General features: G+C 47.0%; 1 protein-coding gene across 2 annotated transcripts in view; it reads right to left on the minus strand.

Moving 5' to 3' along the window:
- Nucleotides 1-27,249, minus strand: part of CPNE5 (copine 5) — a 211,239-nt gene that overhangs the window by 2,595 nt on the left and 181,395 nt on the right. The window contains exons 13-20 of one of the 2 annotated variants that reach the window (XM_036769195.1): nucleotides 23,601-23,654; nucleotides 19,181-19,242; nucleotides 12,413-12,459; nucleotides 7,374-7,555; nucleotides 5,020-5,147; nucleotides 4,600-4,702; nucleotides 3,742-3,799; nucleotides 566-639 (exon numbers count right to left, since the gene is read on the minus strand). In XM_036769195.1, the coding sequence (XP_036625090.1) occupies nucleotides 566-639; nucleotides 3,742-3,799; nucleotides 4,600-4,702; nucleotides 5,020-5,147; nucleotides 7,374-7,555; nucleotides 12,413-12,459; nucleotides 19,181-19,242; nucleotides 23,601-23,654 (708 nt within the window). The remainder of the gene's footprint in view (nucleotides 1-565; nucleotides 640-3,741; nucleotides 3,800-4,599; nucleotides 4,703-5,019; nucleotides 5,148-7,373; nucleotides 7,556-12,412; nucleotides 12,460-19,180; nucleotides 19,243-23,600; nucleotides 23,655-27,249) is intronic. The other variant, XM_036769196.1, reaches the window with a different exon arrangement.

Genomic DNA, 27,249 nt, shown 5'->3' on the forward strand with positions numbered 1-27,249 from the left:
AACTCTCTTCTCTTATTTGGCTTCCAGGACACCACTTTATCAGGTCTCCCCTCACCTTTCCAGCTGTTCCTTCTGTCTCTCTTACTGGCTGCTGTTCATTATCACCATTGTTCCCCAAGACTCCAACCCAGGCCTGGTGCTCCTCTTCCTCTAGGCTGACGCCAATCAACTCTTGTGGTTCCAATTACCACCTCAACATGGATAATTCCCTACCATTTAAATCTCCAGCCCTGACCTCTGTGTGTGTGTGTTTATGTAGGCGGTCCTTAAAATGGGTAGGATTGGAAAAGGTGGAGAATGGAGTGGGGGTGGTGGGAAGAGAAGTGAAGGAAGTCAATGAAGACAGGGAGGTGGTAACAAGTGTGGAATGTTTGGAGACAATTGAGAGACCATCCTGAATTGTATGCCTACCTTCTTCCAGATCAGCCCAGGGTTCCAAGTACTTTTCTTCCTTTGCCCTCCCTAGTGACGTCCCCATGGGAGAGGGGAGGGTACCATATTCACCTGGGAGACTAGAGACAGGCAGGCTGGGTAACTCAGGGACATGGGGCCTTTGGGCCGTTACCTGGACAATGTCACGCTCTGCTAACTTCCCCCGAGAGGAGATCCGGATGTCGTCACCGTCCAGCTCAACCATGGCTGTACCAAGAAGGAAAGATCATGAAGGTTTAATTTAGGTATAGATCTGACCTGACCATAGTAGGGCTTCTACCTGGAGGGGCTTCCTCTGAATCCATGCATTCCCACATCTCTACTCCCAATCACAGATTCATAGACTGTCAGTGTTGGATATAACCTTAGAGACCATCTAGTCTGGGGCCATCAAGCTGAGGCTGTAGAGAATCTTGTAGAAGGGTCTAGGGGGTATCTGGCAAATAGCTCTATTATCCTGTGAAAATATTTCAAAATACTAGTGCTAGGGACAAATGTTCCTATGTACCAAGTAAAGTTTTCTTTATGAAAAATAAGCAGTTTATTTCAGTTATTTCTTTTGTGTATATGCATAGTAAATGCTGGACTTTATTTCCTTTTATATTGAAGGAAATTCTACTGGAAGTCAAGGGATACAGAGAGGGAACGTGTTGGGAGCCTCTGACCCAGTCCAAGTCTTCATTTTTCTTTCACCTAGAACTGTAGTCACAAGAAGCTGTGGTTTGGCTGGGGTGGGTGCTCTCACCACCGACACAAATCACTATCTCCCTATAGCTTAGTTGAGAATCTTGAGGGTTGTCATAACTGAGAAATTGGTCACCTGGAAGCCAAACAGGTGATGAGCCAGCCTCTCTGTCCTTAATCAGGCTGGTCTCTAGACAACAGACATGTAGCTTCTCCCAGGGCCACTACCTAAAGCCAGCCTGCCAGGGCTTGTTCTCTGCTGATAGAGCCTTTGAGAACCCAAGGTCACCTCTTATGCCAGGACCAAGAATCAGAGGAGGAATTTAGTCCCTCATTTTACCAGGGATGAAACTGAGGCCCAGTGAAGGGAACTGACTAACCCAAAGTCTCATGGTAAAGGGCAGAACTGGAATGAGGACCAGAGTTTCTAGATTTCCCCCTCAGAGGTCTTTCCTTGATAGCATACTGCCCACACTCTCTTCCTCCCCCAGATTCTCAAAGTTGAGTGAGGGGAGTGGTGTTTGGGGAGTTGCTGGGCAGGGTAGTGAGGCAAAGCAGCTGAAGGATGACTCTGAGAGCTTTGCATGCCCAAGGCCAATGCATAAGAGCCGTGTGTGTTCAGGGACATTGAGACTGCACTCACCCGCCACTAGGGACAGCCAGCAGCCAACCAGCTACACACAGACACACATACATGTGTATATATATATATATATTGTTGTGTTTGTCCTTCCTTCTCAAAGAGTGCCGTGACATCAGGGAATGGTGACATGACTTGGATTTGAGTGAGGGAGGGCTGTGCAAGGTCACCAGCCTCATTTTCTCCTCCAGAGCCATCCAGGTCCAGTGGCCAGGTATTCAATATACCCACACATTCACTCACCGACTCACACACATCTCATTTCATTCCTTAATTACTTCCCAGTGTAGATTTTCCACTCTAGCCATGCACACGGGAGGCAGCAGGTAATAGTAATCTATCAGAGTGACAGCAAGCATTTACAGAGAAGAGGGGGCCAGCTCCTGAATCAGAGGGTACAGGTTCAAATTCTCCCTCTGATGCTTAGTCCCACATGTGACTTTGGGCAATCACTTAACTTTCCTCAACCGCTGTTTCCTCATCTGTAAAATGAGGGGAAAGTTCTAGATGACTTGACCTCTGATCTCTCTTTTAGCTCTAGATCCAAATCCTGTAAATTACTTGTCTCTTGTCCCCTGAATGTGAATTTCCTGCCTCTGTGTGTCATTCTTAGAACCCCAATTTTGTCCTCCCTCTGCAGCCCCCCAGCCCGATTGAAACATCTTTCCTCCCAGAAGCCTGTCTGGGCAAACCAGACACCTTCATGCCACCAGCACCTGTCCCCTTAAGACCTACACACAGTGTTTGAAGCAAGTAAATGTAGCCACAGTTTGCAAAATTTACTTGGATTCAGAGGAACATAAATTCAGAGCCAGAAGGGACCTTAGGGTTATCTAGGCCATCTGGAGAGGTTGATTTTAGAGTGTTTGGGGAGAAGGGGAGGGAGGAGATGTCCCCACATCTCCTTTAAGTGTTTAAATTCTGTCCTCCCTCAGGCCGATGATGGCGCTCATGAAAATGATGAAAACAACAGCTGCCATCTGTATAGCACTTTGCTGTTACACAGATCAATTGGTCCTCCCAACTACCCTAGGAGATGGAGCAGGGGGTTTTAATCCCCATTTTGTAGATAAGGAAACTGAGTCAGAAAAAGGTGACATGATTTGTCCAAGGACCACATCGCCCATCATTGGTGGTGCAGGGCACAAGATGACACATCCACACAACCAGTGGTGATCTCTACACACACACACACACACACACACACACACACACACACACACACACTCACACACACACGCACACACACACACACACACACGCACACACACACGCACGCACACACACACACACACACGCACCATTTTTCTCTCACATACTCCCTTCTCTTTCCTCTCATACACACTTTCTTCATTCTTTCTGGTCTCCCTCACTTGCTCTCTTCTCATACATATTCTTTCTCCACTCTGTTTCTCTCACAGGCTTTTCTTTCTCTCTTCTATCTCTCTCACATAAGCTCTCTCTTTTGTAAGCTTTCTCTCTTTCCTCTCCCACATACTCACTCTTCTACATCCCTCATACACGCATTCTTTTCTCCTCTCTTTGACTGTCCTTCACACACACACACACACACACACACACACACACACACACACACAACACACTCCCTCTCCCCTCCTCCCTCCTTTTCACTCTCTTCTCTTCCTCCCTCCCTCTCTCTTCTTTCTCTTCTCTTCTCTCCTCTCTTTCTCTCCATCTCTCTCATGCACACATGCACTCTCCTCTTTTTCTCCTTTTCACCATCTTCTCTCTCTCCACCTTTTTTCTCTTCCCTTTCTCTCTCTCCTTTCTCTCTCAATCTCTTTTAATCTCTCCTCTCTTCTTTCTCTCTCTTCTTTCTCTCTCTCCTTTCTCTCTCTCTCTCTCTCTCTCTCTCTCTCTCTCTCTCTCTCTCTGAGGAGCCCACCCCATGGGTACCATGGTGCCCCTAGGGAAGCATAGAATGATAGGAAAGAAGAAGGAAAAGGAAAGCAACTGGGTCTTACCATCAAACTCAGCTTGGCCAACGCCCACGATGATAATGGACATGGGGAGTTTGGCAGCCTGTTGGGCAAAGAGCACCAGCATAGGAAGCCAGAGAGGAAACAGAACACACCAAGAGGGAGAAGAGGCAAAGAGATGGTGGGGGGTGGGACCAGAGGGAATGGCAGAAAGGATACAGACAGAGAGAAAGAGGTAGAGTGAAAGGGATAATAAGATGAAGAGGGAGGAAGGAATAGAGAGAAGAGAAGGAAAAAGGGAGAGGCAAGGTAAGAGAAAAAGAGTAAGACCAAAGAAAAGTCAGAAAAGAAGGGATGATAAAAAGACAGACAGAGGATCGGAAACAGGGAGAGAGACAGAGAGAGCGGGGATTGGTCTAAAGTCTGATACCCAGGGGTGGCAGGAACCCACCCAGGATAGGTTCTTCCCCTCTTCCTTTTTCTCCAAACGACCTTAATCAGTAAGAACCTGACACTGCTGAGTTAGTGATATGAGATCCTTCTATGTTTTATTTGGGACAGGGAGAGAAACTGGGGCTGCTACCACCTCCCCACATGCAGAGGACCCAGTCATATACTCTAGGACTGCTCTTGCCACATTTTCCTTTTCTCCATTGATTCAGGCCCCTTAATGGTCTGAATTCACTTGGTCCAAAGCTAAAAAGGCAAAGACCCTCAGTGCCACCTCCCCCCTACAACTCCATACCCACATGCAGGACAAAGCTTCAGGACAAACACTGGATTTCTAGCAGCAAGGCCACAAAAGAAGGGGGGGGGGAGCAAAAGAAGATCCAAAGCTACTTCCATGACACTTCCTGCAGATCCCCACCCAAGAATCTGCCCATTCCATCCTCCCAGACTCACATTGACGATGGCTTCCTTGGTCTGCGCCATGTCTGAGATGACCCCATCTGTGATGATCAGCAGCACGGAATACTGGGAACCATCTTGTATAGTCGCTGCATGCCTTTTGGAGGTTTTTTTGTGGGGTATAGGGTTAGGTGGCAGAGGTCTAACCCCGTGCCTAGGCAGGGTCTGAGGAGGGGATGGGGTGGCCTCTAGATATAATAACCTTCACTTTCTCCCACACCCAGGAAGAGGAACTCTGTGCATGAAACTGACTGAGAAGGCCCTGAAGGAGGTTGGCACAAGACATCAGTGCCATTGTTTCTGGAGTTCTCCTAAAGGCACTGGGAAGGAATGTCTCTTCAGACATGAGTTGGTCCCTTTGAAAAGGGGGTGAGGGGGAAGGTCTCTCCTGGAAGGGTGTGAAAAGGGACTCACCTGGCCACATGAGTGACCACTGGCGCAAAGTTGGTGGGGCCATAGAGCTGCACGGTGCGAAGGCTTCGGTGATAGGCCTCGAGGATACCATCGATACCACAGCAAGAGGGGTTATCTGGATTGCCATTCTAGGAGCAGAGGACCAGCGAGCTCCCAGAGGGGAGCAAAGGGAGAGATGGGGAAGGGGATTGGAGGCAAAAGGGCAAGACACCCAGGGGCAGGGAGGGAGGGGCAAAGCTTGAGGCGGCCAAAAAGGGGACAAGAACAGTTCTATTTCAGAGGGAAGGTGGATGGGAAGAGCAGTCTGTAACCTGGTCCGGATGATGAAATGAAGATGTTCCAGAATGACTCTAAAGTAGTTTGTGATTATGCTTTTTAAAAAGTGCCTAAACATCTGTACTTATTGATGCAAAGATGCTGCTGCCAGGCATGTATCTCAAGGAGGTCAGTCAGAAAGAAAGGTCCCATTTGGCCCAAATATTCATAACATCATTTTTGGGGGTAGTAAAGAACTGAAAACAAATCGATTAAGGATTGGCAAAACAAGTTGTGGAAAATGAATATAATGGAATATTATCATGTCTTAGGAAGAATTAATAAGAAGTAGGATGAATTCAGAGATGCATGGGAAGACTTATGAGATGATGAAAAGCGAAATGAGCAGAACCAGGAAAACCATATACACAATCGCTACAGTGATATAAATGCAAAGCAAATAAGCAAAAACAAAAAACTCAACCAAAAAACCCCAAAACAAATAAAAAAACCCCAAAACCTTAGAAGCTTAATCCTGTGTAATGACAGAGGCTGGTCCTAAAGATGAGAAAATGCACCCCCCTTATTTGCAGAACTGGAGAAATATGGGTGTGAAATACTATATGCCCAAAAGACTTCAGTGCTGAATTGTTTGCTTTTTTATTACAAGGGATGGCTCATTGAAGAGAGAAGGGGGAAGAGATGCCTTCGAAAATGAAAGTGATGGAAAAAACGATTTAAAAAAAAACTGGAATTTACAACTAACTGGCCACACCTGAACTCAAAACCAGAAGGAAAGGACCCAAGGCAGGGGCTGGGGAAGTGGGATGCTAAGGGGAGGGCACAGAGAAATGTCTCAGGGAGATCACATGGTGTGGGACAATGCAGAAGGGGTGCCTAATTCCCTAGTGCAAGGGCCACCATGATTCCTTGGTGGGATAGGCTCTCCTTAGGCTGTGGTGGGAAGGAAGGTGATGGGTGGAAGAGGGCAGTATATAAAAACACCAACACCAGCTGGGCATGGTGGTCCTGTAGAAGTTTCAGAGGACCCTGCTCATCCTGGCTCGGCAATCTTTGGGATAGGGTTTGATTCTTGTCACATGTTGAAGGAAGGTAGAAAAGGAATATTCCAGATAGTTCAAAAGGTGAAGGCATGAGGGTTCTCTGTGTCCCACTGTTCTGGATACTTCCCCAGTTCTGAGGGACTTCCATGAAGTTGAACTCATTTCCCTGTCCCCATCCCCTTTAAAATGGCTAGAGTTCCTCAATTGATGAGGAAGGAGGCACCACGATGGGGTCATCTTCATGGGCTCAGTTTAATCCAACCCAATCCAACAAGTGTTTACTAAATGCCCCCTATGTGCCAAGCACTGGGGTCCAGAAATGAAAAATTGCTCCTGCCCTCAAGGAGCTTATATTCCACTGGGTTGGGGGGGTGTGTGGGACAGAGAGACGCATGTCTTTGAATGGGATTCTACTACTCTGCCATTCTGGGCAAGCTGGCTCATGGGCCCAGATGGTTTTTCACACCCTATTCCCTTCTCCCTTCTCCAGCAATCTTACCTTCTTTCTTCACCTGGGAAATACCCTTGCTCCCCATCCCCACTTCAGGATCAGCTAAGGGGCTTTTTAGACATCTCTTAAGTTTTCACATCCTCTTTTCTGGGTTGTATGAGTATGTGAATGTGTGTGTGAGGGGGTAATTCAACCAAGTTTCTACTCCTTCCACTGAGCTCTGAGCTAGGATGGGTCCCAGAGCCAACTTCAGAGAGACTCAGAAGTATGAGTATGTGAGGAGGGGACTGGGGGTAAGGGGGTGGGTCTGAGAACAAGCTCATCTGGTAGATCTTGGGGTCACTCAGAAGTCCTAGGGACCTCTAGGCTGGGGCAGCCATCCTCTGTTAAAAATGCCTTCCTCCCTCTCTCCCATTTCAACCCTCCCCCTGGGCTATCAGCACCCCAACTCCTCCCCCACCCCGTTTCTATTCTCTCTCTCTCTCTCTCTCTCTCTCTCTCTCTCTCTCTCTCTCTCTCTCTCTCTCCCCTCTCCCTCTCCCTTTTCTCCCCATTTCCAGGCTGACCTCAGAGGAGACACGTACCAGTGGGAACTCATGGGAAACTCTGCCATCAGGAGGAAGCTTGGCTCCAAAGCCCAGGGCTGGGAACATCTTATCACTGTCATAGTCCTGGATGATCTCCCCCACGGCTGTTAGCGCCAGGGCATAGGCGTTCAGCTGGTACGGGCTCATATAATGCAGAGAAGTGGACTGGGAAGGGTTGCCTACAGAGACACGGGGTGTCAGGCTGGCCCGGGCTGATCGGACAGCAGATCCCCACTGCCACATCTTCTCCTGAGGTCCACCAGAGGCCTCCAAGACAACCAAGGGGCTCGGCGCGAAGTCCTTTCCCCGCAATAACCCAGATTCAACGCAATGTAATTCAATTCTATTGGACAAGCATTTATTAAACACCTATTTTTAGTACCAGGCACTATGGTGAATGATGAGGATTTCAAGACAAAAAACAAAGAAACCCTGCCCTCCAGGAGGTTATATTTTAATTTGAATGATTTATTATGCCCTTTGGCTCTGTCCTCAAACACATTAAAAAAAGTGTGTACGTCTCCCCGCACATACCATGCTCATTTTCCCCTCTCCCATCTATTCTAACCCTCCTGCTCCTGATCAGGTCCTACCTCCAGCTTGCAGCCCCACTGGACCACTAGCCCACAAGCCTCGCTTCTCTGAATAGGAATGAATCTGTGCATTGCACGTGTATTGATCAAGGTACCAATGATCACTGATAATTGTATTATTCGCTAGTTGTTTCCTGTGTGGGTGCCTGTCATTATGTCAACTGGATTATAAGCTGTCTGAGGGCAGGGAATAGTTCCTTCATCTCACCAACAGTGCAGGTCTGGGCACTTCGTAGGCTCACAATAAGGATCTGTTGATTCCACTGACCCTGCTACAAGCTAATTTCAGCCTTGAGAAGGCTATGAGTGAGGATGCCTCTTCACCAGGAATGGAGAGAGATGCTACACCAGTGAAGCAGCCCAGTCAGGTGAGAGGCAGGACGGTAGAGTGGGTGGTGCTCTGGACCACATGTCAGAAAACATGGCTCCTAGTCCTGCCTCTGATACTGACTTGCTGAATGGTCCTTGTTCCCCCCACATGTGAAACCAAAGACTGCTGGAGTTAGAAGGCCCCTCATTTTTTTATTAATTTATTTTTAGTTTTCAACATTTACTTCCACAAGGTTTTGAGTTTCAAACTTTCTCCCCATCTCTCCCCTCCTCCCTCCCCAAGATAGTGTGCATTCTGATTACCCCTTCCCCCAATGTGCCTTCCCTTCTATCACCACCCCCTTCTCCCATCCCCTTCCCTTCTACTTTCCTGTAGGGCAGAATAGATTTCTATAACCCATTGTATATCTTATTTGAAAGGACCTCATTTTAAAACACCCTCATTTTACACGACAGTTTTATGGAGGTGACTGAGACCCAGTATTAAGTGCTGGGGGTACAAGGAGGGTCGCAAACAGTCCCTGTCCTCAAGGAAATTAGGTCCTAATGGAGGAGACAACGTGCAAAAAGATAACTATGTATAGAGAAGATATAGCCAGTGCCAATGGAAGGTAATCCCAGGGAAGGGAAGGGGCTGGGAGGTGAAGAGAAAGGACAAGAAAGGCCTTTTGCAGAAAGTCTTAAAGGCAGTCAGGGAATCTAGGAGCCAGAGGTGAGGGGTGAAAGCATTCTGGTTGGGGTGGGGGCAGGAAGGTCAGTGCGAATGCACAGTCAGGGGATGGAATGTTGTATGGGAGAAACAGTCAGGGGGCCATGTAGCTGGATCATGAGCTAAATGGGGCAAGGGGGAAGTGAAGCATAAGAGGACTAGAAAGGTAGGACAGGGCCAGGTAAGGAAGGGCTTTAAGTGCCAAAGAGGGTTTTAAATTTGATCCTAAATGTAATAGGGAGTCACTGGAGATTAGTGATTCAATACAAGGAAAAAAGTGCTAACAATTAGAGGTATACTAAAGAAGAAGAGAGCCCAGCTAGGTGCCACAGTCGATAGAGCGCTGGGCCATCTTTGTGAGTTCAAATCCAGCCTCAGGCACTTACTAGCTGGGAGACCCTGGGCAAGTCACTTGACCCTGCTTGCCTCAGTTCCCTCATCTGTCAAATGAGCTGGAGAAGGAAATGGCAAATCACTCCAGTATCTTTGCTAAGAAAGCCCCAAATGGGGCCACAAAGTGTTGGATACAACTGAAATGACTGAATAGTATAACAACAAAGAGGGATAGGCTGCCTCATTACTGGTGATCTTTGTTTTTGATTTTTTTTTGGAGGGGGGAAGGCAGGGAAATTGGGGTTAAGTGACTTGCCCAAGGTCACACAGCTAGTAAGTGTGTCAAGTGTCGGAGGCTGGATTTGAACTCAGGTCCTCTTGACTCCAGGACTGGTGCTCTATTCACTGCGCCACCTAGCTGCCCCCCCCCCCCCATTACTGGTGATCTTCAGGCCGAGGCTAGATGACCACCTATTAAGGCTGTTGTAGACAGAATGTCTATTCAGGCTCAGGTTGCACTGGATGGCCTCTGAGACTCTTTCCAAGTCTGAGAGTCATTCTATGCCCTACCCAAGGTCACACCAACATGCTCAGTTGGTAATAATGACTTAATGGGTTACTCCTCCCCTGTAACATATTTACAATAAATAGGGGCCTTCTGGCCAAAAGGGCTGAACTAAATGACTTCTACAGGTCCCTTTCAGCTCCGAAGCCCTTTGTTCTGGAGGAAGAGAGGGCCCTGGTAGCTTTGAGTGAGGTCTGGGAAAACTGGAGCCATGCAGGATGGGTACAATTGAGAAGGTCCAGAGAAATGAAACAAGGGGCAGTCTGTGAGGCTAATAATGAATGGATTGTTTAGTGAGGTGATGCCTGGTAACTAATGAAACCTGATATCCCAGTGGCATAGGCATAAACAAACACAGGCCCAGCTCAGGGCTGTATAGGAACCCAAAAGGAGGAAAAGGGTCTAAGAGAGCCTAGGAAAAGTAAGGCATGCCAATAACGGCTAACATCTTTCTATCACTCGAAGGTTTACAAAAATATGTGCATAGATCACAAGTATAATATTTAAATATACAATGTTGTTGTTAAGTCATTTTTCAGTCATGTCTGACTCTCCATGACCCCATTTGGGGTTTTCTTGACAAAGATACTGGAGCGGTTTGCCATTTCCTTCTCCAGCTCATTTGACAGATGAGGAAACTGAGGCAAACAGGATTAAGTGACTTGCCCAGAGTCACACTGCTAGTAAGTGTCTGAGGCTGGATTTGAACTCAGGAAGATGAGTTTGCCTGACTCCAGGCCCAGTACTTTTTCCACTTTGATATATTAATATGTGTGTATTTATGTGTATATGGATGCATGTATATGTACATATGCCAGCCAGCAGGGGGATCAATTCCTGTGAGTGGCCGCGGCCCTTCCATCCTGGACAAGATAAGGAGACTCAGTCTCAAATAGAAATTTTGATAATAATGGCAGCTATCTCAAAGGGCTAGTGAGATAATATATCCACATGCATAAACATGTGTGTATGCATATATGTTTGTACATATGTACACACACGTATGTAAACATATACAGGTCTATGTCTGTGTGTGTGCATGTGCATGTGGGTGTATATACATATATGTATGTATATTATTTTCACACTAGCCCTCTGAGATAGCTGCTATTATTAGTAAAATTTCTATTTGAGACTGAATCTCCCCTTCTCCTCCAGCCTGGAAGGACACCGGCCCCTCACAGGAGTTTATCCTACTGACGACTGAGCAGGAATTTTGACCTGCTCCATTTCTGACCCGGGGCGGTTGCCGCTCCATCGGCAGCCAGGTGGCCCTTCACTCTCGGGAGCTCACCATATTGTTGCCAGACTTAGGGAGGACGTCTAACTGACTTAGTGTTCCTGCAACTTGGAATTCCTGAGCTCAAGCAATTCACCTGCCTCAGCCTCTCCAGAAGCAGGGATTACAAGAATGTCCCATCAACCTGAGCCAATGGGTATTATCAGTATTTACCTTTTACAGAGGAGGAAACAGGCTGAGAGGTTAAATTGCCTGTCCAGGGGCACATGGCTAATAGGTGTCTCATAAGATCAACCAATAAGCACTAATTAACTGCCTACTGAGTACCAGGCATGGTGCTAGGAACTAGGGATACAAAAGTGAGGCAATCCCTGCCCTCAGAGAGTTTACATTTTACTAACAGGATACAACATGTTCATGGTTAAGCACACAGAAGCTATATAAACCTAAGTGCACAGTGATTTGGGTCTAAGGTGGGATTCGAATCCAGGCCTTCCTGACTCCAAATCTCATGCTTTCGCCATCATGTTCTGCTAGATCTCTTGGTTGCTGGGAGTGAGGACCACAGCACCAAGTCCTGAATTTGTCTTTTTTTTTCTATAGCTAGCTGCTGAGCAGTTCAGGTTCAGAGAAGGCCAGAAAAATGAGTGAGAAGGAAAAAAACATTTTCTTAAAAAAAAAAAGGATTTCTTGTAACACAGGTCTCTAAGGATTGCGTGCTTGATTACTTTCCCTAGGTCTGTCCTACCTGGTAGCTGGAATGGAGGCCCCTGGGAGGTAGCATTCATTCGTTGTTTAGTCCTCTTTGTCCCCACCGACTCCTAACCCCACAGGTCCCTATACACCTAGCAGGTGGTTGCAACATGGCAGCAGCTGAGATTAGCACAGCTAAGAGCACAGTAGGATGGAGCACCAGAAGGGACCTTGGTGATCTCACTCAATACAGAGAAACCCTTCCTATGCCTTGAGAGTTTCCTAAATAAACAAATACAGATGGAAGTAACATCCCTGGCTGAAGCCTTCATCCCTGGGGCCTTCTAGACTGTGTCAACCTTGGGAGGGCACACCCACAAGTTATTATTCTGGCTCACAAAGAGGGGAAACTGAGGCAAAGGATGTGCCAAGGATAGGGGGTAGTACTTGTCTAGGATTATCCATCAGATTATGTTCAACAATCAATTCTTTAGCCTTTTAAATCACATCCCTCCCCTCCCCTGCTTCCTTTATGCATCAAGGAAATCACTTCCCAAATAATCGGTCACTCACCATTGGAGGCGGTGAAGTCAATGGCCACCGTGAAATTGATCTGGGTCCTAGGAGTGGAAGAGCAAGAACAGTTATTACCTGAGAAGATGGACAGTGGACCAACTGGTACTTCCACATACTAGCTGTGATGTCTGGGGCAAACATAGCTGGTTTTTTCCTCATCTGAAAACAGGGGGGACAATAGCCCCTGCCCTGTCTGTCTCAAAAGGTGTTTTGTGATAACTGGGTGTGGAATATTTTTGTAAAACAGAGTTGGGCAGCTAGGTGGCACAGTGGATAGACTCCTTTTCCTGAGTTCAAATCTGGCCTCAGACACTTGCTAGCTGTGTGACCCTGGGCAAGTCACTTCATCCTGTTTGCCTCAGTTTCCTCATCTGTAAAATGAGCTAGAGAAGGAAATGGCAAAGCGCTCCAGTATCTTTTCCAAGACAACCCCAAATGAGGTTATGAAGACTGTACAACAAAAACAAAAAAAACAAAACATGTTTGTTGTCATCTTTTCCCAGGGCCTCCAGAGAGAAACAGGAAGCTGTACAGATGCCCTCAGCTACAAGTCTGGGCACTGATCTCACAGCCACCTCTAACCTCAGGTGACAATTGTGGGGGAGGACAAGCTAGAGGAAGTTGAAGAGTCTGTCTGAATCACAGTCAGTTTGATATCAGTCATTTACACCACAGGGTGAATTCAAATCTTTGCCTATGTATCAGGGCAGCCCCAAGATATTTTGGACCTACTCTCTCATTTTGAAATTAAAGTCTCTGCCCTTAGGCATGAGGACATTTTTGAGGCAGGAAAACTCTTTTCTATCCCCCAGAAACAGGTCAGAAATTAAGCTCCACTATGCCCAAAAAACTGCCCCAAAATATGCCTACCCTTTGACCCAGTAATACTGCTTCTAGGGCTCCAACCAAAAGAGATCATAAAAATGGGAAAAGGACCCACATGTACAAAATTATTTATAGCAGCTCTTTTTGTGGTGGCCAAGAACTGGAAATTGAGGAGATGCCCATCAGTTGGGGAATGGCTGAACAAGTTGTGGTATATGAAGGTAATGGAATATTATTGTGCTATAAGAAATGAGGAGCAGGCAGACTTCAGAAAAACCTGGAAAGACTTATATGAATTGATGCTGAGTGAGGGGAGCAGAACCAGGAGGACGTTGTCCACAGTAACAGCCACAGGGTGCGAGAACTGATTTTGATAGACTTAGCCCTTCTCAGTAATGCGAGGACCTGAAACTTTTCCAAAGGACTCATGATGGAAAATGCCATCCACATCCAGAGAAAGATCTGTGGGGTCTGAATGCAGAATGAAGCAGATTCTTTTCTCTTTTGTTTTGTGTTTTTTTTTGTTTGTTTCTTTCTCATGGTTTCTCCCATTCGTTTTAACTCTTCTATGCAACATAACTAATGTGAAAATGTATTTAATAGGAATGTAAGTGTAGAGCCTATATCAGATTACACACCGTCTTGGGGAGGGAGGGGGAGAAAATTTAAAACATATGGAAGTGAATGTTGAAAACTGAAAATAAATTAATTAAAAAAAACAACATAAAAATTATGTTCCAGTGGAGCCTCACCCAGATAATATTCCAAGATGAATTAAAAACAAAGGTGAAGGAGACCACATCCTCTCTCTTTCTACCCATGTTGCTGGATGGCTGAGTCAATCACTCTGGTGCACCTGCATTGATTGCCAAGCCAACTAGTGATAGAGTATATTGGAATGGTGGGGGAGCCCTTCATCTCTTCCTCTTCCTCCTCTGCCCTCCCCAATTCAACATAAAGTCTTTGTAAAGTGATCTGAGTACAGCAAGTGCCTGTTGAGGCTCTCAACGTGAGAGGCACAATAATGATGAGAAAAGGACCTGTGGTTTTAACCTCTCTGAGCCTCAGTTTCTTCACCTGTAAAATGAAGGGGTTAGACTGCACTGTAGGCCCACAAAGGTCCCCTACAGCCAGGGGTATGCTGGAGCCAGCTCACACGAGCTCTCTTGAGAACTGATGGTTAAATTTTCACTGAGAGCATTTACACCTGGGAAATTAGTAAACCCTACAAATTAGGGCTTGAGTTATTGCTTTGTTGAGCAATGAGGAAAATATTCATGATGCAGATTAAACTTAAGAGTGTGTCATGCATCTTTTTTGGAGAGTCGGTTGTTAAATATTTACCTGCACACCAAATTTGAACTTAGGTCTTTCTGACTCCAGGCCAGGTGCTCTATCCATTGTGCCACCCAGCTAACCTCACCTGAGTAACTGGGAGCAAGTCATGTAATCTCTCTCTGATAAAGGCATCAGGGTATCATTTGGAACCAAGACCAAGGTCCCTTCCTAAGGTCTGGTTCCAATCCCTGCTGCTTCCTAGCTGTGTACATAGGATGATATGGTGGGTAACAAATTTAGAGACGAAAAGGACCTTGGCCAAAGGTCATCTAGTCCAACACTCCCATTTTACAGGTGAGGAAGTGGATGCCCACAGAAATTAATTGATTTCCCCAAGGTCAAACAGGTAACAAAATAACTGAGCTAGGATTTAAACCCAGGTGCTCTGACTTCAAAACAAGCCCTCTATCTAGCTCGCCACATTAGGTAGTCAGTTCATTTTCTGGGACTCTGTTTCCTCATCTGTAAAATGAGATGGCTGGACCAGGTGACCTCTTAGGTTCGCACTACCTCTAAATTTTATGATTCTATGAAGTACAGTTGGGAATCCTGAGGGGACATAGATGCCTAGCTATGGAAGCTTATCTACAATGTCAGAGGCAGCATGGTAGTGGAAAGAGGTTTGCACTTAGAGTCAACATGACTTGGGTTCGAATTCTACTTTCTGACCCTCAAGTCACTTACCCTCTCTGCACCTCATCTGTAAAAATTAGGGGATTGGATTTCATGACTCCAAGGGTCCATTTACCCCTATATTTCAATGATCTATAATCCCTCCTGTGGGTGAGTAGCAAAGCCCGGCTACTGGGCTGGCATCTCCTCTTTACCTAAAGAATACAGCCTGCCAACACCCTGGCTCCCAAGGGTGCAGCCCATCAGAATGGCCAGCTGATGCGATAGGAGGATGATGAGACCCAGGGGAAATGCTGAAGATAGAGAATCAGGGAAGGAAAGCCCAAGGCGATGCTCCCATATTACCCCCTGCCTAGGCAGGCCCTTCGCTAGGGACGTGCAAACAGGCTCTCAGAGTTGGAGAGGACATTAGAGACCATCTGGCCCAACTCTTTCATTCTACAGTGGAAAACACTGACACCTGTGCCCTCCCACAGCGCCAGGGGCAGCAGCTTTGGCAAGCTGGGCCTTGTTCTACCAGAGGCTTTGCCTGTTGAACTCTGGTAAGAACAGCTGGTTTGGAGACAAAAGGCTTGGGTTTGAATCCTGAGTCTGTTTACCAGCTGTGTGGCATCAGACACGTACACCCCTCTGGGCCTTGGCTTCCATCAGCAAAATGAGGGGGCTTTGGACCAGATGACCTCAAAGGTTCTTCCAGCTCTAACGTTCTACGCTCCTAAGAAACTTGGCTTGAAGCTGCCTGGGAATAATGGAGAGAAGGCTGGATTTGTAGCCAGAAGACCTGGGTTAGAACCCTGAGTCTGCCGTTTACTAGCTGTCTGACTTCAGGGAAGTCAGGTAACCTCCCAGAGGCTCAGTTCCTCACCTGTAAAATTAGAGGGTTGGACTAGGGGACCCCCTGACATCCCTTCTAGCACCAAATCTGGGATCTTAAGCCCTCTAACTTTTAACTTTTCCCTCAGGACAGTCTCATGGGGCAGTGGGTGACGGATGTGATTATGAAAGCATTTTGGTGATGGGACTGTTATTAAAAGGCATATTTTGATATGGGCAGAATGGAAGTAAGAGGTCTAGAGCGATGGATGTTTGCTACCCTGGAAGGGCAATTTCAGATAAGGGACTGGAAAGGGGCATCTTAGGCAGAATGAGGGCATCGAGTGCCCATCTAAAGGGACCAGAGGAACCGAGATCTAGAGGGAAGCTTGGAAGCTATCTAGAACGTGGAAGCTATGAGAGGCCATCCAGTTCTACTCTCTCATTTTACAAATGAGGAAACTGAGGCCAAAGGCAATTGTGACTTCAATGTGAGTTCAATGTTCTTTTCTTGAATGAATTGATGGTCACTGACAAGGGCCAGCTCTGACTGTAGTGATGAATTTGACCCAGCTGCCTCCCACCTTCGATGTGACCGGGCAGGCACTCAAGCTAGGAGGATGAGGGGTCCAGGGCATGTGGACTATGAGCCCAGATTTTATCCTTTCCCTGTGCTCCAAAGCATACGGGCCGCCGTGCCACTGCGACAACCCAAGAGCATCAGGCAGGCTGGGAGCTGCCTCCAGCTGCCTTGCTGTCCTTTCGCCTTTGGGAATCTCCCTTGTCCTGCCCTGGGGCATAGAGGAAGCTTCTCCCTAGGCAATTTTGCCTCCACCTCACAGGTTTCTGGTTGTTGGTGCCTTTTCTTGACTTTCTTTTCCTTCACGCCTGAATATCTGCTCTTCTGGGGCTGTTTTTTTGTTTCGTTTTTCTTTTTGTTTTCATCTGGACCTGTGATTTCCCCAAATGTTGTGGAAACACCCTTCACTGATGCAGGTCAGCAACTCATCTGTAACATCACCTTAGAGTGGGGGTTCTTAACCTTTTTTGTATCATGGCCCCTTTTGGCTATCATCACCAGAGAGCCAAAAGGCTAAGTTTCCTTATCTATAAAATTAGGAAGCTGGGCTGGGCAGGCTCTGAGGCTACAGTTTTCGATAGCTTCTGAGTTTCTCTCTAGATCTGTGTTTCTATGATCCCTTTATCTGGGCACTCAATGCCCTCATTCTTCCTTTGACCTCTAGTGAAGTCTATGAACCCTTTTCCAGAATAATGTTTTTAGATAACTGAGTTGTTGTTATTCAGTGGTGTCTGACTCTTCATGACCCATTTGGGGTTTTCTTGGCAGAGATACTGGTGTGGTTTGTCATTTCTCTCTCCAGTTCATTTTACAGATGAGAAAACTGAGGCAAAGGGGATTAAATGACTTGCCCAGGGTCACACAGCCAGTAAGCGCCTGAGGCCAGGTCTTCCTGACTTTATTTCCTGGTGTCACTTAAATGCCTTTAGATAATTGAAGGAAATGCTAAATTTCAGTTAGAGGTTAGTGAAAATGAAGATATAATTTTTTTCTACCATCCAAGCACACAGACACCTCTGAAATCTCTCCATGGACCCCCACCTGGGTTAATAACCCCTCTCTTGGATTGTTGCTTGGCCCAATAAAAAGTCAAGTGACTTACCTAGGGTCACCTAAGCAGAGTTTCAAAAGTTGGACTTGAACCCCAAGGCTACCTACGTCCAAGGGTGGCCTTCTATCCAGTACCTCATGATGCCTCTGCCTAGGCCTCCTTAATTCCTGTCCTGTCTGTCTGTGTTCATGGTCCCCTGTTTCTCTCTGCTCTCTAGTAAACACAGACTCCTTCATTCCTATCTTATCTGTCTTGTTTCCTGACCCCTTTCTTCTCCTTGACCCCTGCTAACTGTGTCTTCCTTAATTTCTAGCTTATCTGCTTAGATTCCTGATCTCTGGCTTTTCCCCGACCTCTGGCAACTTCATGTGCCCTAACTCCTGATAGCCCACCCAAACCTCTGATGACCTGCTTGACCTATGGATAATCCTCTGCTCTTTCCTTCAGCCCTGGTATTCTCAGATCCTTCCCACCCCCACCCCCCCACTTCCCAAGAACCTCATTTGCCTTGGCCTCTGGTATCTAAGTGCCCTGTGACCATTGCCTCCTGCCTGGTAACCATCCCAACCTTAGTGTCTGCCCTGTTGCCTTGCTCTGCATCTCTTTGTGGCTCCAAGCTGAGAGGCCAACCCTGCTGCTCCATGGGTCAGTGACTCAGGGACGCAGTAGTTAGTGGAACCTTCCCTTGAGTGGGCTAAGAGGGTTACGTATTTGTTGTTATGGTTGTTGTTAAGTCATTTTCCAGTCATGTCCAACTTTCCATGATGCCATTTGGAGTTTTCTTGGCAAAGACACTGGAGAGGTTTGCCACTTCCTTCTCCAGCTCATTTTAAAGATGAGGAAACAGAGGTAAATGGTGTTTACCACTGGGTCACACAGCTAGTAAGTGTCTGAGGGCAGATTTGAACTCAGGAAGATGAGTTCCTAACTCCAGGCCCAGCACCCTATACCATTGGTCATGCCTGACTTGTGTTAGACTCTTTGTCTATGACCCCCTTTGGGGTTTCCTTGGCGAAGATACTGGAGTGGTTTGCCATTTCCTCCTCCAGCTCATTTTAGAAATGAGCCAAAAGACAAGGAAATTGAAGCCAACAGGGTTAAGTGACATGTGACTTGCCCAAGGTCACACAGCTGGTAAGTGTCTAAGGGAAGATTTGAACTCAGAAACAGCTTGGCACACTACCCACCATGCCATCTAGCTGCCCAGGAGTTCATATGTCAGAAGCGGGATCTGAATCCACACTTCCTTGTGTACAGAGACCAGAACACCTAGAGAGCTTCCTCTCTGAGCCTTGAGTCTGATGCCTTAGACCACTAGACCATCCTGACACTTATTTAAGTCCAGGTGATCCTCAAAATCCCAAACATTTGAGAAGGTCCTTCAGAATCAGTCAGGCCAGTGATGCAAGGGGACAGCTTGGCCCAGACTGACGCAGGCCCAAATGCACATGGGTGATACCGGGAACTCTGCATTTGGAAACCCACACAACTTTGAAGTCCAGCATGTGAAGAGCCCTTCTCTCACCCTCCTTTGATGTAATCCAAGAATGTGCATTCCGACTCCACTGCGAAGGACAGTAGTGTTACCTTGGGGAAAAAAAAAAGACAGAGCATCTGTTAGCCTTGATGGGGCAGGACTAGATTTGGGGACTGGATGGTTGGGTTTTCCCTCAATCAAAAAACTCTTATTCAGTGCCTACTATATGCCAGACATTGCGCTAGGAGCTTGGGACACACATATATAAATGAAACAGGCCTGCCCTAAGAAACTTACTTTTTAATGAGGGGAGACAACACATCCAGGTCTCCTCTTACTTTTCTGTTTAATTCAACTTAGTCGAAAACACATTTATTAGGCCCTCCTGAGGGCAAAACGCATGGAGAGGTTCCAAATTGGAAGCTGACAGCTTAGAAAGTGGATGAAACATATTGCAGATAAAATACAATGCATGATAATGCACAATTGGGTGATGAATGAGATGGGAAGGGGAGGTCATTACAGACAGAAGGGGGAATAGGACAAAGGCAGCATTTGAGTTGGGCTCCTTAGGGAGGCACAAGAATTCAACAGGCAAAGAGGGAGAGGAAGAACATTCTTATAAGCTGTGGGGCGTGGGGAGGGTAACTCCCAGGCTGCATAGGTCAAGATTTCACCAAATTCCACTCCTTTTGGTGTGTGTGTGTGTGTGTGTGGGGGGGTTGGCCATTTAAATCCCCACCTCAAGCGCAGGAAGTTTGTTTTGCTTTTATAACTATCACCCCTACCACCACCATCACCCTCTATCTTAAATACCCCTCTCTGTCCCCTCTTGCAAGTAACCTTCATTTCCATTTTTGCCACTTGTATTGTTGTTCATGTCTGACGACTCATGACTCCCTTTGGGGTTTTCTTGGCAAAGATACTGGAGTGGTTTGCCATTTCCTTTTCCAGCTCATTTTACAGATAAGGAAACTTAGGCAAACAAGGTTAAGTGACTTGCCCAGGGTGATACGGCTAGTAAGTGCCAGAGGCCAGATTTGAACCCAGGGAAATGAGTCTTTCTCACTCCAGGCCTGGAGCACTATACACACCACCAACTAGCTGCCTTTGCTAATTGTTAGTGAGTATAAATTGTCCCTGTCCAAAATATATTGGTGTCAGTAATATTCCAGGAGTCCTTGGGAAGTACTGCCCTATAGAATTGGAAAGCGAAGGGATGCCTGCCACTTGGAGAACAGCTGAACAAGTTATGGTATAGAAATGTGATGGAATGCTAATTATCATGCTGTAAGAAATGGTGACTATAGGAAAGGGATGTTTTCAGAGATACCTGGAAAGACCTGTATGAACTGATACAGAGTGAACTGAGCAGAACCAGGAGAATAATTTATAGCATAACAATAATATTGTAAGATAAACAAGTTTGAAAAACTTGGGAACTCTGATCACCTTTGATTATCACAGTGAACGATCGTGATTCCAGAGCCCTCATGATGAAATAGACTACCCACCTCCATTGGGAAATCATTTTTTTGGGTGTGGCCAACGTGGGATTTGTTTTGCTTGACTATATAGGTTTGTAAAAGGAGGTTTGTTTTGTTTTGCAGAGAGAAGAAGGAAGGGAGGAGTGTGGGAAGGAGAGAAAAAAAGTAATTAAAGAAATTTTTTAAAGAGAAAGTACCACCCTGCATCAGCCAATAGGTCCCTAAACCTGGGCTTCTGTATCTGGCATGAGCCCACTGGGGTAGTAGAGGAGGATGTGGGTAATCTCCCTGATTTTACCCTCACTGACTAAGGATGGGCCCCTCCATGGCTTCTCATTATAAACCCACTGTGAATGTCCAAGCAGGAATTTAGACCTTAAGGGATGGGGATTGGACCTGAGATTTCAGTGACATGAGGAGCTTCCTTCTACTAAGGCAGGCCAGCACATTTTAATCTGAAAAAATCACTGTTAAATGACTTTCTCAGAACCAGTTTGTGTCAAAAGCAGGATTTGAACCCAGGTCTTCCTGGCTCTCAGGGCATTTACCACAGTGCCTCTTGTCTCTTCCACCCACTGATATTCTCAGCCCACTCCGCATCTGAGTAAGGGATTCTCTCCATCTCCCACTGCCTTTTGACCACATCCTAAATTTGCCTCTCTCCAGTTTCTGGGGGTAGCCCCACCGGCACCTCATCCCAGAATCTGGTGACCGAGGGCCTGTTCCTCTCCTCCATCTGAACCCTTCATCTTTCAGACTTCATTTTTCAGGCTCCTCTCCTTTGCAATCTCTGTTCTCCCAAACTGAAGAGTCCTAGTCTGTTCGTATGTCTTCATACCAGCCAGTGGGAGGGTGCAGAGTAGGTAACGAAGCCAGACACTTCCCTCCAAGGTCTCTGTCTAAGGAAGCCCTTGCCTCAGAACCCAGGACATCTATATGCATTCTCACTCAGCAGGCATCTATCTACTCAATGTAAGGCTCAGAGTCCACTAGCTCAGGATTTATGACACCAAGGGCAGGTACCAGTCAGCAGTTTATCTTTGCCCTACATAGCAAGGAAGGGCCGGCCAAGTAGCTAAATGAATGTAAGGGATGGTTTGGAGAGACCTTCGACCTATTTAAAGGAAGCAGCTCTTTTCAAGGCACTCTGCTCAGAGGGTAGGTCTGGCAGAAGCTCCATTTGCAAGTCACTGGTGAAGGTTACTTCTCTATAGACACACCTGGACATATCAAAGAAGCCCAGAACCACCGAGATCTCAGAGGTGTAATCAAACTGCCCCCCACCCCCACCCCATGCGTGGAATATGAGGCTGAGAAGGGAGCTGAGAAGACATGTAGTGTAATCTCTATCTGAGCAAGAATTTCTTCTACAATCTCTAATAAGAGCCCATGCCTGTCAGGGGCCCTTTGGAGCTATTCAGTCAGAAACAACCTACTGGGAGTTATGTGGGATGGCCTGGAATCAGAAAGACTTGAGTTCATAATCCTGCTTCAATCACTTACAATGTGACTCTGGGCAAGTCGTTTAACTGCTGGCTGCCTCGATTTCCCCATCTCTAAAATTAGGATGTCATTGTGAGGCTCAAATGAGATAATATTTTTTAAACACTTTGCAAACCTTTGAAGTGCTATATAAATGTAAACTGATGTCACAGCTCCCCCAGGGCAGCCTATTCCAAATTAAGATAGCTCTAAAAGGAACTTTTTTCTTATACTGAAACTCCCATCCCTTAGACTTTACATCACCCTCTCAAGTGGCCATGTAGGCACTGCCTAAAGGATCTGGGAATGTTTAATCCAGAAAAGAGAAGACTCGGGGGAACATAATAGAAATATTTAAGCATCTGAAGGTCTGTGACCCAGAAGAAGAAATAGACTTGGCCCGAGAAGGGTCCCCAGAGCTGGACGGCGCCTCAAAGGCCACCTGAGCCAACTCCTCGTTGTATGGATGAAGAAACTGAGGTCTGGGCACTTATTATTATTATCTTTAGCTAGCATTTCTACAGTTTAAGATTCACAAGTGATATCTGTGTACATTTGTTACAAGAGTTGTGCTTTTCTCTCTTTTTCCCCCCTTTTTTCCCCTAATGGAGTAGGGAGAGGAGGGAGAGAAAATTAGTTTTAGCTAATTGAAAAAAATTTTAATTTAATTTTTTTAAAAACAAGGAATGGGCTGCCTTGGGGCAGCAGTGGGTGGTCCTTTACTGGAGGTCTTCAAGAGGGGGCTAGATGATTATGTCTTGAGTATATAGTAGAGGGAATTCTTATTCTGCCACGGATTGGCCTAGATGGCCTCAGAGGGTCCTGTGAACTGTCACATTCTGTGATTTGGTGAGCCCTTCCTGTGAACTCACTACTTCAGGAGGCAACGAGCAATAACGTCGCCTTACTTAAAAAAAATGGTAAGTCAGGCTCATAGCTAATTAGCCAAGATTACTGAGTTTCCAGCGCATTTCCGGGCGGGGACCCGCTGCATGGCTTCATGTGAGACCACCCATGGGGAGGGGATGTAGTTCCCCGCTCGTTTTGTGAGACTTTCAAGAGCTGCCCCCCTTCCCCCCCTGTTGGGATCCCCCGGGGCTCTGGGTTTCTCTGAGATCCTCCCCCAGTCCCTTTGATGCTCCCCCATGTGCCCAGCAGGTCTCCTTCTGGCCTGCTCTGTGTCCAACAGATGTAGAGACAGTCTAGCTGGATCCCGGATTGCTGAGAAGCCCCTGTGGGAGTCTTTCCTGTCCAAATTTCATCCTGAAACAGGCTGCCTGTTGTCTCGTCACCTCCTGGAAGGTTGCTCCATCCGTACCTCCTCTTCTCCCCACCCCTTCCGCCCCCGCCTTTCTCCCCACCCTCGCGGGCTCTAGCTCCCACGTTTGGCACTGGAGGACTACTTGGTGCCCGACACACTTTAGGATTCAGAATATCTTCATTCAGCCCCTGGGGGAGAAAGGAGAGGGACAGAGTGGGGTGGGCAAAGAAGGACTCACTGTGCCAGAGTTCAGGTATTTCTTTTTCTTCATTTTCTTTTTCGGGTTGACCACCTGAAGGAGGGAAGAGTTGGAGGGTCAGAGGGGAGGGTCTCCAGATAGACTTTGGTGCCGTTTCCTACAGTGCATGGAGATTATCCACTCCCTCTGCTCCCCACCCACGACAAGGGCTTGTAGGGAGCCCCTTGAGGGCAAGAGAGCTCCAAACACACAGGGAAGAACCCCATCGATCACTTCCTCAACACATATCGTCAGGCCTTTCTCTTCTAACTATCACAACACGCCATGTTTGAAGGATCATTGGATCATAGACTTAAAGTTGGAAAGGACCAGTCCCAGCATTTTGCAGATGGGGAGACTGAGGCCCAGAGAGATGGGATCATTGGATCCGAAATCTAAAAGTAGGAGAGATTTTAGGGGCCATCTGAGCTAACTTCTTCCTTTTACAGTTGGGGAAACTGAGGCCCACAGAGGTCAAATGACTTGCCCAAGGCCACACATGTAGTAAGTGACAACTGGAATTCAAACCTACATCTTCTAATTCCAAATTTGTTCCTCTTCCACTGTGCCTTGTTATTGGAGGCATGTTCATTTCTCCCTCCATGTTTTGGGCTGTTTCTTCCACAAAGAATACCCTTGCTTTTCCCAACCCCTTGCCACCGCATGCTCCTCATCCTTCAAGGCCAGCTCATGAAGCCTTCCCTGATTTCCCCAGACCTCTTTGGAACTCCTGCTGCATTTACTGTTAATATCACACTCTGAAGACAGCCCAGTGAGGTGGCTACAGAGTCAAGAAGATCTGGGTTCAAATCTAGCCGCTTCATCTCTGTGCCCCAGGAAGTTCTCTAAGACTATAAATTGCAAAGCACAGCCTGATCCGTCCCTCACCAACAGTTCCCTGCAGTAAAGACAGAAGGTGTCCAGTTTTTAAAAGTCACACCATACAGTATTTTATTTTCGGCTCTGGGCAATATTGTCACCCCTGCACCTCTGGGGGCAGGGGCTATGTTTTTTCTCCCTTCTGTTTTAGCTCAGGTCTGGAATAGGGCTAGGTGGAGTAGCTGGCAGCTAGGGGGCACAGTGGATAGAGCTCCAGGCCTGGAGTCAGAAAGACCTGAGTTCAAATCCAGCCTCAGGCACTTCCTAGCTGTGTGACCCTGGGCAAGTCACATTACCTTGTTTGCCTCAGTTTCCTCATCTGTAAAATGAGCTGGAGAAGGAAATGGCAAACCACTCCAGTAACTTTGCCAAGAAAACTCCAAACGGGGTCATGGAAGGCACAGAGACTAAAGGTGGACTGTCATCTATGGGGAACAGCAAGTGGTGATGCGAGTTTCATCACCTAGTCTGGTTAAGAACTGTGGCAATAGGGTCTGTTTTACAGCTAGAAATTTGTCACACTTGGGCCAAAGAGGAACGGAAGGTCATTGCCTCACAGGCTAGTTTCTCCCTGAAAAGGCAATGAAACCATCATCAAAATTTAATTGATCCAGGGGACTAAGGCTTGAACCACTGGTGAAGTTCCCCAGTCACCTAAGGCATAACAGCCCCATCCAGAAAGGGCTCCTCAGGCTTGATGGATCTCCCACTGACCCATGAGTTGACGCATCCTTCCGATTTGTCTCTCCATCCTGGAGAGGATGAGGGATGCTGTGCTCAAATGAACCAACCATACACTTGAGGAACAGCATTTTGGCAGCTGTGCAGAAGGGGGATTTAGGGAGGGGTGAGGCTCCCCTAAATGGAGGAGACCAATTAGGAAGCCACTTCATTAATCCAGGTGAGAGGACATGAGGCTCTGAGCTAGCATCGGACAAGAGGGTCTCGGAGGTGCCTTCCAAATCTGGGGTAAGAGAGTGGAGGACATGGGAGGGGACCGTGTTAAAGGCAACAGTAGAGGGGCTGGCATTTGTAAGGCATCATCTGCAGAGATGGGGAGTTGATGTAGTCACCTATGGGAGTAGAGACAGGAGATAGATGTGAGAGAGAACACGTAGACGCAGTAAGAATTGGTAACTGATTGGATACCCTTGAAGAATGAAGAGTGGAGGATATCTCCAGGGTACAGACCTGAATAACTGGAAGAATGGTGGTAGAAACAGGGAAGTAAAGAAGAGAAGAAGGTTAAGATGAGTTTTCTTTTAGAAGGAAGGTCGCCAGCATTCATGAAGTCCCTACTATGTAGTAGGCATTGCACTAAGCACTGTACAAACAGCTCATTTGATCCCTGAGAGATGGGTGCTATCATTCTTTTTTTTTTCTGGAGGAGGCGGTGAAGGCAGGGCAATTGGGGTTAAGTGACTTGCCCAAGGTCACACAACTAGTAAGTGTGTCAAGTGTCTGAGGCCAAATTTGAACGCAGGTCCTCCTGACTCCACGACCGGTACTCTACTCACTGTGTCACCTAGCTGCCCCTGGGTGCTATCATTACTACAGTCATTTTTCAGAGGAGTAAACGAAGACAGAGAAAGGTTTAATGACTGGTCCAGGGTCACACAGTTAGTAAGTGCCAGAGGCAGGGTCTGAGCTCAGGTGTTCTGTCTCAAGCCCTAGCACTCTATTCACATGCAGCTACCTCTGTGTAGCAATCATAGAATCAGAGGTGGGGAACCTGGGCCTCAAGGCCATGTGTGGCCCTCTAGGTCCTCAAGCGCAGCCCTTTGACCGAATCCAAACTTCACAGTAGTTTGTAGTAGGCTGGACTTGAAGACCCAGAGGGTCACACGTGGCCTCAAGGCCACAGGTTCCACACCTCTGTTAGATGAATCCCTAGGAGCCGATGAGATCACACATATAAGCACAGAGACAGACAGAAGCAGAGATGCAGACAAACAGATAAAGAAGGCAGGAAGTCAGAGGGAGACAGGAACAGAAAGAGAAAGAGACAGAAAAAACTGAGACAGACGAGCTAGATTGAAAGAGGAAAAAGAAGAAGAGACAGAAGAGGGCTCAGATAGAAGCCTAGGGACACCATCGATAGTGGGCAGGGTATGGATGATTACCAAAGAAACGGAGGGGTTGCTGGAGGAGAGCCAGGAGAGGACGGTGTCTTGAAAGCCTAGGGAAATGTGTCTAGGTAAAGGGGGTGGCGAACTGTGTCAATGCGGTGGACAGACTAGTATTGGACCTGAAGTCAGGAAGACCCGAGTTCAAATCCTGCCTCAGATACCTACTATCTGTGTGACCCTCAGTTTCTTCATCAGGGTTATTTCGAGGACCCAACAAGATAATCTCTATAAGGCACTTTGCAAACCTTTAAGTGCTATGTGAAGGCTATGTATCATTATCATACGCTTCAGAGAAGTTAAGCGTGACACCTGAGAAAAAAGTCACTCAGTAACCTTGGAGAGAGAAATTTCATTGGAATGACAAGGCTCAAGCCAGACTGCAGAGGGCTGAGAAAAGAGCGGGAGGGGACAAAGAGGAGGCAGCTAGGATAGCTCGAGGGGATGGCAGGGTCCAGGGAAGAGTCGGTGTTTTTTAAGGATGGCGTGGTCTGGGCGTGTTTGTAAGCAGTGGGGAAGGAGTCGATGGATAAGGCAAGGCTGCCAATTAGACTTTAGGGCTGAACAAGAGGGTCTCTGAGTTCCCTAAATCTATGAATGGAGGACTGGAGGGGCAAGCAGGGTCATACGGGGTCATACAGGAT

This window comes from Trichosurus vulpecula, chromosome 7 (genome assembly GCF_011100635.1).
Source record: "Trichosurus vulpecula isolate mTriVul1 chromosome 7, mTriVul1.pri, whole genome shotgun sequence".
Lineage (NCBI taxonomy): Eukaryota > Metazoa > Chordata > Mammalia > Diprotodontia > Phalangeridae > Trichosurus > Trichosurus vulpecula.